The following is a 15669-nucleotide window of genomic DNA, read 5'->3' as shown; positions in this document are numbered from 1 at the left end:
TAAATGAGAACTGGGCTTAGTGGCACATACCTGTAATCACAGTGACTCAGGAGGTTGATACAGGAGGACAGCAAGTTTGAGACTCAGTAAATTAGAGAAACCTTGCCTCAAAATGAATAATAAGGGATGGAGATGTAGTTCAGTGGTACAGCAATCCTGGGTTCAATTCCCAGTTCCAAAAACAAATAAATGATAGAGTTAAAATAATGAAAAAACAAGTCATTTTTAAGTTCCTTCTTTGGCAATAAGAAACAGAAAGGCAAGGAATCACAAAACAGAAAGCCATTGCCAGGTGTGGTGGCACATGCCTATAATCCCAGCAGCTCAGGAGACCAAGGCAGGAGGATGGCGAGTTCAAAGCCAGTCTCAGCAAAAGCAAGGCACTAAGCAACTCAGTGAGAACCTATATCTAAATAAAATACAAAATAGGGCTGGGGATGTGGTTCAGTGGCTGAGTGCCACTGACTTCAATCCCCGGTACCAAAAAAAAAAAAAAAAGGCATGCATCTCCTGGGAAAAGTCCAGTGCATCCAGGGGAGAGCTGTGTCCATCCTGCTTCATTTGCTTGATAAAAGCATAACTGTTTCTTACCTGGTCACAAATCAGTTCCCATTTTTTCTCATTGTCATACTGACGCAATAACCTGGCTTTGTCAGGAGGTAGGTTCATAGCATTCTGTAAAAAAAGGGAAAGAGATCTGTCAATAAACAACAGGCACTTTGTGTGTGTGTGTGTGTGTGTGTGTGTGTGTGTGTGTGTGTGTGTGTGTGTGTGTGTGTGTGTGCGCGCGCGCGCGCGCAATGTGGTTAAGGTTGCAGTGGAGCCCTGTGCCGCCCCCTTCTGCTCCTGACTCATCGCTGTTCTCTCTAGCTGAGGAACAAGTTGGTCAGGAAGCCACACTGCAGCCACGGCATTTAAAGACACCGGAAAGACACCCATGGAACCAGAGGTGGCGATTCATCAAATTAGAATCACCCTCACCAGCCGCAATGTAAAATCGCTCGAGAAAGTGTGTGCTGCCTTGATCAGAGGCACAAAGGAGAAGAATCTCAAAGTGAAAGGACCTGTTTGCATAGCTACTAAGACTTTGAGAATCACTACAAGAAAAACACCTCGTGGTGAAGGTTCTTAGAACCTTCAAGACATGGGATCGTTTTCAGATGAGAATCCACAAGCGACTCATTGATTTGCACAGCCCTTCTGAAATTGTTAAACAGATTACTTCCATTAGTATTCAGCCAGGAGCGGAGGTCGAAGTCAACATTGCAGATGCCGAAGTCAACTGTTTTAATAAACTATCAGTTGTTAAAAAAAAATAATAAATTAAATAAATAAGTAAACAACAGGCAAGCAGAGTAAAGACTACAACTATGGCCCTTTCTGACAGACTTTCATTCCCTAGTAGTATCTGATTCAACTAAAACACCCTGCATAAGTCATTAAACATCAGGCTGGTTTGATGGGAGGAGGGAAGCGCTGAACCCATTTCAACAATGGTAGTGTTTTGTTTCTTGTTTCTTCATTTCACAGCAGGCTCCCTTTGGACTCAACAAAAAGGTCAGGAGGAATGGTTCAAAAGGTATCTTCTCAATTTCTTCTTAAAGTACATAGTCCCACCAGACACAGAAAGCTCCAAAAGAAAACTCAATGACCAGAACCACTGATAGCATCAACTTTTATTCACTTTGATGAACAAGGAGTGAAAAATGAATTTTTAAAAATGACAATGGGAGGGGCTGGGGTTGTAGCTTAGTGGCAGAGTGCTTGCCTAGCATGTATGAGGTACTGAGTTCAATCCTCAGCACCACATGAAAAAATAAATAAAATAAATAAAGACGCACTGTCCATCTACAACTGCAAAAAAATATATATATATATACATATGATGGCATTGTTTTCTCTCCTTCAGGACATGTTAGTATTAGCAACCTTAGTTCTCAGTTTAGCTATGTTGGTTTATAAAGTTGAGCTTTTGGGTAAGAAACTGAACCTGAGCCGAGTGAGACGTTCACACATCAGCATCCATACAACCCCCCTGTTAACACATCTTTTGTAGTGCTGCTCATGCGTTTTCCCATACATTATGTTATGAGTCTACGTCCAAAATGACCAATCACATGCATTTTCAAGACACTTTGGCTTGAGTCTGAGCTAAGATCTTGGACGACACAGCAAGGAAAGATGAGAGAAACCCCAGAAGGAATTCCAATGTGTTCCCTTGGCTGCCCCGAAGCTCCCAAACTCTAAACAACTGAACTAAGTAGCTAATTAATGTATTGTGTCTATTAATTGTCTGGTTCATGCTCTGGCACCAACACTTCAAACCAAACAGATCGCTACAGTGCAGTTCCTTGTTTAGGTCAATATTTTAGTAGACAAAAGCAAACGTCTTAAACTTTTAATACTCAACTCCCCAGCTCTCTCAAAGACCTGGCTTATAGTGAAACAACTCCCTTTAGTCTGGTTACTATTGCATGTCAAAGGGCAAAACAAATATAATAGAGGCAAGAGTAGGTGAACTACTCTGACTTAATGGCAAATTCAACTTGATGATTTTGACTGATTTAACTCCAAGCAGTTTCCCTTAAATTCAATCTAACATTCAGATTGGTAGGCCTTGAATCTATCTACGCCTATTAATTTGAATTTAATCTGTCAGATTTTAAAACTAAAAGTCTGTCTTCAGAATATTTAATTTTTAAATTAACCCCAAAGCTAACAACATCATTTGAATAGCTTTGACTCCAGAGTTTTCAATGGTACAGCTAAGCCTTCTTAAATGCAGAAATATTTAAATAGGAAAAATACTTCCTATAGTCTGTCTCCATGGACTATCTACTTAAACCAGAATGGAAAATACCCACTTACATTTATTAATTACAACAATTTAGCAATGTTAAAGAACAACCCCTGGGATAAGACAAAGGAGAATTCCATATATTTTTTGGGGGGTATGGGATATTATTTACTGTTAAATAAGCAGTTCACCTTAGCTTATTTTCACCCTAGAGATGGACTTTTTCTCCTTAAACTGGTTTTGACCCTCAGGTTAGTACCCGTGGGTATGATTATGAAGAAAATAGAAACCATAACATTACAAGATAAGTTAAATGAGTTTTCTTTTCCCTGAGTCCTTATTAATTTCTTGAGCTATGAAGGAAATAAGAATGCCTGAACTCCTACAAGATGACAAGCACTAGATTAGGCATTTTAAATATGTACCCTTGAGCTGGGGTTGTAGCTCAGTGGTAGAGCACTTGCCTAGCACGTGCAAGGCACTGGGTTAGATTCTCAGGACCACATATAAAAAGATGAATAAAATAAAGGTCTACCAACATCTAAAAATATAAATAAATAAATACCCTTGCTTAATATTATATTTAATAAGATGATGAGATCAATACAACTTTCTCCATTTAATATATGGGGAAACAGACCTGGGAGAACTTGATTAAGGTTGCATAGATCAGCAGTAGGAACCAACACTTAGTCTGTTAGATTGCCAAGGACACGCTGTAAAAGTACTATCAAGCCATTTTCGTGGCAAAGCAAACTGGCAGATAACTAACAGTCTTCTACCAGGACCCTGTTGGACACTTGTGGAAGCAGTCAGCCAACTCTGCTACAGGAATTAGATGGCCCTGTAGTTACTGCAAAGAGAAAGGTAAGATGCTCCTACTAGACCAACTTTCATTTTGATTAAAGTCTTCTGTCCAACAACTGTTTATGAAGCACTGCTCGTGCACAAGCATTGCATGACGTGCTGGGTGGCACAGGGAGAAACGAGACGTGGTCTCCCATGGAGACATGTGATGGTGAAAAGATACACACAGGGCAGAGTTTTGAAATTCTGGCAAATCTTGAGAGACGTTATTAGACAGTAGGTGTAGATTAGAGGGTTGGGAAAGAACACTCAGGAAAAAGTAACAATTAATACGAATCCTAATAAAGGAAGAGGAATCGGTCAGGTAAAGAGTGGACAGAAGCATGCTGGGCAGACAAAAAAATGGAGACTAAGGCAGGAAAGAACTTGGTACCTTCCGAGAGCACAAAGAAAACCAGTTTGGCCAAAAAAGAAAGTAAAAGAGAAAGAATGAGGGAAAGATGAATACAAACATGTGAATCAAAGTCATATCGTGCCCAGAAAAAGCAGGTCAAGGTCAATACTTTTATCTGAAGTGCAATGGGAAGTCACTGAATGCTTCTAAATAGGGACATAACACAAGCACACTGTTTTTACAAAGATCATGGAAGGTGCTTCAAGAGCCCTGATTAGAGGTAGCAAGAGTGGAAGCAAAGAGGCCATGAAGGGGCCAGATCAGGAGTTGAAGTGAATGCTGGCTTGGATGAGGCTGGTGGCACACTGAATGAAGAAAAGTGGACAGATGAGAGAAATATCACATGAAACTGACTGGTGAGACCTAAGGGCCGAAGAAATGTCAAGAATGAGTGCCTAGTAACATGTCCAGCTTGAGTTACTAGGTACACAGTAGTCCACTTTATCAAAGGGATACCCAAGAAAAGGCAGCATAAATCTTGAGAAGGTGGGGAAGAGTAAGATTTCCCAATGGCCTTGTCTGGGTCTGTGATGACGATGAGATGTTCAGGAGCACAGTCATGCAGGTAGGTAGATACATAATTGTGGGGGTCAGAAGAAAGGTCTGCATCTCTCTGAAGAAGAGCCTTAGGAAGTGTTTCTGAGCCTGCTGACTGGTTATTGCCAGGAAAAGTAGTTCAACATTAATACATTAGAACTCAAATTATACTTGGTAATCATTCACCAAACATCTAAAATAACTCCTTTCATGAGTCAATACGCTAAGCTGCTCATGTGTATACTGTACAACTTATTAATTCTACAGAGACCAGGAGGAAGCAGTTCTATTTAAAATCAGACACTCCACAGAGGCCTGTCTAAAGTTCAGGGATGTTGTGATTAGCTGGTCATAACTGCTCCAAAACGTCTTTAGAGTAAACTCATTCCTCTTGTGCTATAAAGGGCAGGACTCTAGAGTCCAAGCTAAATGTTTATGCAGGTAATGCACAAGAGTCCAAGTTATTTTCTGAGAAAAATATTGGCTTTGTCTCCAAATCCCTTTGCCCCCTGTATAAAAATGTTCTACTCTTCTATTTAGCTGAAAATGTAAATCAATTTCCAAGTTTTCCTAACACAGTGACAACTCTACTTCACCTGAACTTAGTGATATCTGTGAAACACAGCTCTCTTTTTCTTCTTTTGATCTATTCACCCATCTAACATTAACTGGACTTTGGCCATGTGTCAGACATCTGCACTCTGGGCATATTAAAGAATTTAATCATAACACCAGTCCTGCTAAAGTCCCACTGAAGATATGTGATATTTGAGTTGAAAAGGTTAGTGGATGCTAATTATCTAGATTGTACAAGTTCCTAGCTACAATAAATTAGATGATCTCAGTGTTCTATAAGGAATACCCCTTTCCTTTCACTCACAACCTATCAAACTTCGAGAATCAGCTCAAATATATCATCTGCAAGAAGACACCACTGTTTTGCTGGGCTCCAACAACACTGCATCCATGTCTATTACAGCACCTCCTATATTGTACTCTAATAATTTGGTTACTTACCTAAATTCCCCACTGAACTAAAGACTTGAAAGACAATTTTTTGAGTTAATTTCCAATGACCAGCACAATATAGCAAACAACACATAAAGCAGGTTGTTGAACAAATGAAAAGCAAAGTAATGCAGCCATACTCCCCTTTGCTGACTTAGATTTATGTTTTAGCTATTAACAAGGTCTATATATGAAAAAGCATTTCTGATTCTTGTAAAACATCAATGATGATGTCTATTGCTTATTAACTTCTGAACAAGACTTCTTGGAGAAAAATTATTCAATTTTAGTGCCATCTTCCTGAAAAGGAAGACAAATTTTAGGTATTCCTCTGCCACATAACATATACCACAGACTCTAAACTTTGTTTTGTTATCATAAAGTTAGACTGATAGCAACTATAATAATTAATCTGCACCAAGTAGCAGTAACCTTGATAGCCTATAGTCTGCTTTTATCCTTAACTGTACTGCTTTACATTGCATCAGTGTGTTTTCTGCCTTAGAACCTTTTGAAGATAGAAGGTATAACTACTAAATAAAAATGGAATATCCTAATTTATGAGTACTTCATGAAGAAATTAATTATGAATAAAAAGTTTATGATAGTCTATTCATCTGAAGTTACACTTACAATAAATTATCACATACAACACAGCAGAATGAAGGTGCCCAATTCATTCAAAAGCAAATAAACCCATTTGCTAAGCAGAGGGGATTTCTAATATTGACTTGTCCTTGGTTTGTGTTAATAACGCAAACCTATAAAACCTTCTTTTATCCTCAAGGCTCATACTGAGAAACTCCTAGTGGTAAGTAGGCTTACAGCAGTGAAAGTCAATAGTATCAAATACACCTTATGTAATATACCTTTGTCCTTGTAATCTCACAATTTAAACTTGTAACTATTAAGTCACCTGATTTTATAACAGGAACTTTTCTATTATATAACCATCTAACTAGAACAAAGGAGGTGGACTTTGCAAGAACTGTTGCATACAGATGCAGGGAAAAGTGTGTCACAAGAGAAATGGCTTAGACCATCTCCTAGAGCTCTTACATAATGACACAAAAGTCCTCCAGGAACTCAAAAAGAGTCATAACCTCATTTAAAAATTTTTAATTGTAGGAGAAAACATACAAATTTACCCTTTTAACCATTTTTAAGTTTTTGCTGTACAACAAGTCTCTAGAACTCTGTCATCTTGCAGAACTGAACATCTTCTACCCAGTATACAACTCCTCATATCCTCTCCTCAGGAACATTACCTTCTGCTACAAACAGTAAGGAGATGTGATGAGCTGCACACTAACGGTTTGGCAGCAGAGTAAGAATGGAGATGAGAAGACAGTATGGGGCAAGACTTTACCAGGTGGGCTCTGAAACTGAGCTCACTAGATTCCAATCCCTACTCTACCACTTACTACTGGTGATGTGAAGCACACGATTTAAAGCAAAAAGCAAATTAAATGAACAAATAACCCAGAGTCAAAAAGCTTCGATATGTAATACAAATCTGAAGATCAGAGAATCAGGTCCAAATAAAAGATAAGATTCAAAAGCAGTAAGACTTACTATTTAAAGATGGTCTGAGAGATCTCAGGCACTTATGCTCTTTGCAAGCATTATCCGATTTAACTTGCCGTATAATCCTGACAAGTAGGTATTATCACCTCCATTTAACAGAAAAGGAAAGTGAAGGTCAAGAAGGTTAAGTAACTCTTCTATGCATGAGATAGGTGGCAAGCAAGGTCTCAAAAGAGAGGTCTGATCACCCTCTTCCCATGGCACAAAAGCTGTAGCACTTCTAAAATATGACTTGCATGAATTAAGCAATCTGACAATTAAATCTAAATAACCAGAGACAGAGCAATTAGCATGTAAAGGTGTAAGTGTATGGTATTACTTAGGCTATCGATATTCTCAGATAAAGTACTGACATTTTAATAGAAATATCTGAGAACTTAAAAAAAGTAAATTACAATAACAAAAAAGTGGCCAGGCTAAAAGTAGACAGCAAGACGTGGCAGCAAGTCAGAAAACACTTAATAAGTCCTGACAACAATCAAATCAAGGTGGACAAACAAATGCGAGTTAAACTCAGGCTTTGATGAAGACTCAATGAAGCAGGTAAGATAGATAACACCAATCCAAAACAGAGCACTTAAAATGACAGAGCTTTGGAGGAAGGCAGTTACTTTTTGTTACAAAAAGCAGGGCGTGGTTTGCACTCAGCTGGGTATGTGGGGAGCAGAGCAAAGACTGGCACTGAAGAGCACAGGCGGTTTTTCATATGTGTGAGATGCAATTATAAATCTACCATTCATTAACAGCATGATCTTGGGTCAATTATTTCAAATAAATCTGCTTCTCACCTGGTGGAACGAAGGTGTTTGTGGTGGTGGTGATGGAGACAATAATGATGTCACTACCTGCCTCGTGGGGTTTGAGGAAAAAGTCAACTGGACAATGCACGTAAAAGCACATAAGCAAGCCCATGGACCTCACTCAGTGGGTAGAGATCATTCATACTATTTTCATGATTGCAGGTAAAGTGTGAACAAAGGCATGAACACAGGAGAAAGAGAGGGCTGTGAGCCCACATAATACAAGACCAAGTGAGGTGACGGCAGACCAGAACTTAAGTTACTCTAGAGGCAGTGAGGAGTCACCTGCTGAGGAAATAGCTAAGAAAAATAAGCCTTTATAGGGACCCTTAAAGCATCCAGGTGACACAGAAGGGGAGAAAATCTTTACCACCTGACAGGGGATTGATATCCAGAACACACAGAGAACTCAAAAACCTTAACACCGAAAAAGCAAATAACACAATCAATCAACAAATGGGCAAAACAACCAAACAGACATTTCCCAAAATAAGAAATGCAAACGGCCAACGTTAAACATCTGTAGCAGTGAGGGAAAGGCAAATCAAAACTACAATGAGATTTCAAGTCACTCCAGTCAATGGCAATTATCAAAAACACAAATAATAAACACTGGCAAGGATGTGGAGAAAAAGGTGCACCCTTGCACTGTTGAGACTACAAATGAGTACAAACACTCTGGAAAGCAATACAGAGATTCCTTAAAAACCTAGAAATGGAACCACTACATGACCAGGTATCCCACACCTTGGTATATTGCCAAAAGTCTAAAATCAACATACTAATAGTGATATGGTCACTTCAATGTTTATAGCAGCACAATTCACAAGAGAACCAAATTATAGTATCAGCCCAGGTGCCTGTCATAAATTATGGATCAAGAGAATGTGGTATGTATGTGCAATGTAATATTATTAAGCCACAAAAAAGAATGAAATTATGACATTTGTCAGTAAATGGATGGAAACTGGAGAACATCATGCTATGTGAAATAAGTCAGACTCAAAAAGCAAGGGTCTGTTGCTTTGTCTCATATTTTGAAAAACAAAAGATAAAGAAGGTGGGGGAGAAGGGGTCAGAAATCAAAGATATAGGAAACATCAGTGATGTAGATGAAGGAGATCGAGAGGGAGGGAGGAGGGATGTGAAAGGTGAGGAAATATGGAATGACTTGAACATGTTATATGCATGCATGAGTATAATACAAGGAATTCCACTTTTATGTATATGTAAAAGCACCAATCAAAAATAAACAAGTGAAAGAAATATCAGTAGAGAAAGGAGAATGGGGGAGGGAGGAAGGAAGAGAGAGAAAAGGGAGAAACAGGGATTGAAATTAAATTCCATGCATGTATGATTTTGTCAAAATGAAACCAACTACTATGTGTAACTATATGCTCCAATTAAAAAAAAAAAATCAAAGGGAGATCAAAAGTGTGGAGGGAAGGAAAACGGAAATACTGGGGAGTGATATTGGCCAAACTTTATTGTTCTATTGTGTGCATGGATGACTATGTAACAACAAACCCCACCATTGTGTACAACTGTAATGCACAAAAAAAAAAGGGCAACCAAACAAATCTTCCTGCTAATTCTTCCCACAGTATGTTCAACTTACACCATTACTGGCAGAACAGGTCACGTCATTTGACCCTGAGAGATGTACCGATTCTCCTGAGTTTGCTTTAAAATTGCAACAGACGAGAACAGCAGGAGCGCGGCTGCCAGTCAACACACGCCTACTGTTCTGTTAACTCACTCAAAGGCCGTCTCCTTCCATGACCTATGTTCATGGTCTGGGCAACTACCTGGCATCCTTTAGGCAGCATCCTAGCCTACAGGAGGTTGCTAAGAGTCATTCAATTTCTTTCCTGGCACAGGACTCAGGCAGCCAGCCAGTTCCCCAAAATGAGTCACCACCGCCCGTCATCTTTCATTGTCACTGCAATTTTTATTAAATCATCGAGGGTATTAATATCATTCACTGCAGCTAGCAAAGCCACAAAGGGAGAAATGAGTCTCCCTAATCTAGTTACATCTATAAAACAAAATCTGACTGGAAAGCTGTCCTTTCTGGGGAATTTGGGGAATGAGACAGGAATCCCATCTCCCATTCACAATCTTAATTCCAGGCTATTTTCTTAGAAGGCTTTCTTTCTCCAAGTATTGAATGAGATGCAAATTGACTCTCTACAAACTGGTTTTACAATCAAACGTATAAAGCTATAACTTTTGACCACATAACTTCTAGATGATCATATAACTTCTGTGTGATCAAAAAGTACAGAGTTAAAAGGTATGATTATTATATTTTAGTCCTATTCAGTCTTTAACAGGTGAATAGATAAGATTCAAAACAGTGAAGGCATTTGTCCAGATTCATACAACTGGTTAATACAGTGGAAGAGCTGAGAATTCAGGCCAAGGAGGAAAATAAGATGTTGGTCAAAGGACATGAAGTGGTAATTAGGATAAGCTGTGGATCTAGTGTACACATGTGACTATACTTAATACTCTACTGTCCACTTGCAATTTATTAAGAGGGTAGATCCTAAACGTCTTCACACCCCATGCACACAAGGAGGGGGGAATGAAAGTGGTATCTATGAAGGTGATAGGTATGCTCAGTAGCTTGACTGTGGTGATCATTTCACGATGCATACGTATACCAAAATATTAAGTTATAGTTTAATACATACAACTTTTATTTGTTCACTTATGCCTCAATAAAGTTGATAAAAAATAGAATCCAGGAGGACCTGTGGACCACTTTCTCCATTATCATAGCCAAAAGGTAGAAACAACCCAAGGGTCCAAAAGTAGTTGCCTGGATAACAAAATATGGCATATACATACAAAGGAGTATTTTCAGTCATTAAAAGGAATAAAGTTCTTACATATAAGATAACATGGATGAACCCTAAACATACTAAATGAAAGAAGCCAGTCCACAAAGGACAAATACTATAGGATTCCACTTACTTGAAACACCTAGAATAGGCGAAATCAGAGGAAAAAAATAGATGAGAGGTTACCAATGGCAAGGGGGAAATGGGATTACTGCTTGACAAGTACACAGTTTATGTTTAGTGTGTTGAAAAACCTGGAAATGTGTAGTGGTGATGGTTGTATGATATTTGAATGTATCTAATGACACTGAATTGCATACTTAAAATTGGTCAAAATGGTAAACCTCATGTTAGGTATATTTTACCACAATGAAAAAAATAGCTAAGGATGGCGGCAGAAGTCAGAGTAATGCTATGTGAGAAGGACCTGATCGTCAATGTTGGCTCTGAAGAGGGAGGAAGACCAGGGCTGCATACAGCCTCTAGGAAATGACAGAGCAAGCCAGAGTGGACACAGCTTAAATTATAAAGGCTAAAGATTAAAGTACAAAGAAGTATAAGTTCATGCTGCCTACTTCTGAGAGAACTTTTGTTCTTCATCACTAGATAACATTATGTCACTGATTCATAGGGAGTTTAAATTCATTCTGTGGGCTACAAGACCAGAGTTATTAGTGTTCATTTTCATCTAAGATCTTTATTCTACTAAGGTTCTTGGTCCTATTGAAACATTTCAGTATACAAAAATACCACAATGCTCATAACCAAAAGAAAAGCCATTATCATGTATATGCTGGTCATCATGATCAGTGTAGTACAATTTTTTAAATAGTATGCCAAGAAAGAAAGAAAAGAAAGAAAGAAAGAAAGAAAAGAAAGAAAGAAAAGAAAGAAAGGAAAGAAAGAAAGGAAAGAAAGAAAGAAAGAGAAAGAAAGAAAGAAAGAAAGAAAGAAAGAAAGAAAGAAAGAGAGAGAGAGAGAGAGAGAGAGAGAAAGAAAGAAAGAAAGAAAGAAAGAAAGAAAGAAAGAAAGAAAGAAAGAAAGAAAGAAAACAAATGACAGAGTAGTGATTCTCCCTCAGAGCTTTCAAAATGAGTCAGACAGGGACCATGATTTTAACCCAGTTAACTGGCAACACACTTATCATCTAAAAACTGTAAGATAATAATACCAAGTTGTTTTAAACCACTGTATTCATGATAATTTGTTACAGAAGCAATAGAAAACTAATATTCTTGCTGATGGTATTTTAACTCCCCCAGTACATGACTTTCCTTCTTCCACAATTCCAAATTCCAAAATTTCCATGTCACTTCTCACTGCCAATTATTAGAGGCATGGTGCCTATTTTATAGGCTGCCAATTCAAATTAATAAAAGCAAGTTATTTAATTACAGTAGGAAATGGAAAACCTTGGGGGACTTGATGATGTCCTAAGATTAAATTACTGAAAATCTAAAAATAAAACTACCAGCTCATGGAGACATGTTTTAAAATAAAATTATACTATTTAAACAAAGACAATTACACTGGCACCACTTAAGGTTTTACTGTGACACATGTTTATCAGCCTTGATGGACTAGGTAAGAATCCTACAATTGCATGCCTGTAATCCCAGAGAATGGGGAGGCTGAAGTGGGAGGATGGCAAGTTCAAGGCCAACCTTGGCAACTTAGCAAGATCCTATTGCAAAATAAAAAAGGCTGGGGATATAGCCCAGTGGTAGAAGACCCTAGCATTGTCTCCACCCCTCCCCCCCAAAAAAAAGAATCACATATTGTCTCTACAGACAAACCCAGCCATGGTAAGCAGGAAAATTAGAAAATCTTGCATGTCTGACTTTCTGACATATGTCAAGGTGATTAATTTTTCTGATTTTGGTTTTCTCTTCATTTAGTGTGCTACTTACTATATATAGTAAGTGTATGTATATATATATATATATATATATATATATATTTCTTTAAAGTGAAATTATATTTCATCCTTTAAGGTGTCATAAAACCAGAATGCCCAAATAATTTACATTAAGAATGAAGCAGTTCAGCAACTTCAAAATCTTCTTGAGAGGCCCACTGGCCATGTTCTATTTTAGTGATTTTTCTATCTATCCTCTCAAGACTTCAAGTTCCTGGACAGAAAGAAAGATGATTTGTTGGTACTCTAGAATCCCAGGCCTCCAGCAAAGCAACTAGCACTCAGGTGGTGTTAAATAAGTACACTGAGTTCTGCACAGCCATATAAGCTGTGTTTTCATAAACTGAAGGCATCCCACCCAATATCTTTTATCTTCCTGCAAACAATTAGAATCAAAGGAGAAGTAGCAAATATAGTCATCATATATTTGGAGGTGACTATTATACCAAATACTACTAACAGTGTCTATTTCAATCCTATAAGGTTAAAAAAAAAATGTATAAAAGGTCTGGAAATGTACCCTATGCTCTCACACCCTAGTCTGTCACTGACTTACAGTCCCCACTCCATCCTCTCTTTACCAAAACTACATCAACTTAAGTTCTGGGTGTTCCACACATCATGCTCAGTGACTTTTACTTTGAATTATTGTTAATAGCACTTTTTGAGAGAACAAATATGATCCTCTTTTTTGTTCTATCATTTCATATGCATATGCTTTTTATTTATAAGGAAACCTTCCCTCCCTGGCATACTTTGATACCTCCTACAATATTCAAAACGGACACACAATATTCAAAACAGACACACAATATGCAACTAATAACATTAACTAGGATTTATAAGTAAAAACTCACGATACCAGAAAAACCAACTTTGAGGTGTGGTACATAGTAACTTACATTTTATACATGCAATGCAAACAAATGTGGTGCAACAGATTATTTATTAAACTACTGGACTAAGTCATGTTGCAAACATGAAACCTTAAGACACCTCAGTGAGAGGTATCTATTGTTTGGGGTGTGAAGTTTTCAATACTTGTTATTTCTATCTAGGAGATACAAAGGTTCCTGTGAAATAAAGTCTGTGTCATTGAGCAATTCCTGGTTTTACATTCTCATACTATAGTGGAATATTCTAAGCAAAGTGCTACCCAAGTATATGATCTGGTCTTGGCCCAAATGAGGCAGCAAGATCACATCAGGCTTCAAACACCAAGCAAAGGAAGGTGGGTATGCATCTATATTCACAAAGTACTGGGAAACAGAAATAGTAGACCCCAGGGTATGTGTAGTCAATTTTAAGTGCTAGACTTGACCATGTGGAGGAAAAAGGAACAAGAAAGCGCACACACACACAAGAGATGAAGTGGGGCAGGGGTCACTTAACTGTATTGATTCTCTGTACTTCTCAGCTGAGTAAACCACAACAGTAGGCCTGGGGGACATGGCCCCAGCTGCTGAACTCAGCGCACCCACTTGATGTGTTCTGGATGTAAACACTTTTGTTTCCTACAAAGCACTCTTATGCTTCTCCGAGAGTTATAATTATTTGGAAAAATGCCAAAATACTATAGCGGCCATTGAATCTTTGCATTTTTACATTCTGTAACCATTCCACTCTCCTCACTCAAGAGATGAGCCATACCCAACTCAAGTGAACCAATCCAGGACACCAGGGGACAATGCAATCCAATTCTTCTAGCAACCTAATGTTGCTTGCCACCCAAGGAGTTTGCCAACTTGCAGTACACCAGTACACTTCTGACTCAGATCCAACTGCTTCCCAAGAGGAATTCAACTCCAAGTACAAAATGAACCCCTGTTCAATATTACACATTAAAGAGAAGTAATAAGATCAAGAGACTTCCAATTTGTGACTTGAAAAACTACCTAATACTCTCCTTTGAAACCTGTACCCCCTTTCCTCCCCCATGCTATATCAGGGGTCTGCTGGCTTGATGCTGCTGCACTACTCCCTCTCAGCCACCGGTCAACCACTGACAAATGGGCCCATTCATTCTCTCTCTGTCCCCTACACATATATTTATAAATGGTAAGCACAATATATTCTCTGTTACTCTGGTTGGGCAATAGCGACACTATTTAATAGAGAGGTGCCACACATACCATGCATGATTTCTAAATAAATAGGATTATCAAGTATATTAACAGAAAACATATCATAACTTGATCTTTAATGACTCTAAAAGGACATGGATTTTATAAAGTCTTCTGGTCATGACAATAAATTATAATTATAAGCTTGAAAGCTGAAATCACTTTGACCTGGATTCACATTTCAATTACTAGTCATTCATTTTGGCAACTAACTAAATTTTTCTGATTCTCAGTGATTTTGTCTAAGAATGAGAAAACAAACAAAAATAATCCTGTTAGGATCACTATAAAATATAGAAAGTACCTCTCACTGCAGGAGACACATGCACTGGATATAGTGTCTACAGAAGCTATAGCTTGAGACAAATGTTCTAGTCTCTAGAGTGAGAAAAACAAACAACAAAAACCACTTGATTTTACGATCTAGAGCTAAAACTACTTGCAGTTTGACTGCTAAGATACTTAACTTTTTTAACTTTAGTTTCTTCATCTGTAAAAGGAGGACACTAGCAACTCCAGGGAAATTTCTAGAAGGGCCTGATGAAAGAGGCTTTATACAACACGGCTGCTCTGACAAAAATTAATGCAAATTTGCAGACATTTGTAAAGAAAAATTAAATGAGTGAACACATGTGAAATGTCTCACTGAGTTCAGTGCCTGAAGCAAGCATTTAATAAATTTCAGCTACTGAATACCAGAATACACTACAACCAAACAGGAGAAAGGGAGGATGAACTGGGGCATCTTGAATTATTTAACACAGTGCTTTGGGAGCATCTGACATACTT

At 38.2% G+C, this 15669-nt stretch overlaps 1 protein-coding gene and 1 pseudogene across 2 annotated transcripts in view; one reads left to right on the top strand and one right to left on the bottom strand.

The window, feature by feature from the left end:
• The window catches only part of FMNL2 (formin like 2), a 289840-nt gene that overhangs the window by 125359 nt on the left and 148812 nt on the right, over positions 1 to 15669 (bottom strand). The window contains 1 exon segment of the mRNA XM_079133275.1: positions 592 to 675. Coding sequence (XP_078989401.1) covers positions 592 to 675 — 84 coding nt within the window.
• LOC306658157 (small ribosomal subunit protein uS10-like) lies at positions 801 to 1334 on the top strand (annotated as a pseudogene). Its single transcript has 2 exons — positions 801 to 822; positions 876 to 1334. The product of its transcript is annotated as a small ribosomal subunit protein uS10-like (transcript).

Source organism: Sciurus vulgaris (assembly GCF_902686455.1).
Source record: "Sciurus vulgaris genome assembly, chromosome: 3".
NCBI classification, from domain to species: domain Eukaryota; kingdom Metazoa; phylum Chordata; class Mammalia; order Rodentia; family Sciuridae; genus Sciurus; species Sciurus vulgaris.
The sequence above is the reverse complement of the archived record's forward strand: the minus strand, read 5'-3'. Positions and strand labels throughout refer to the sequence as shown.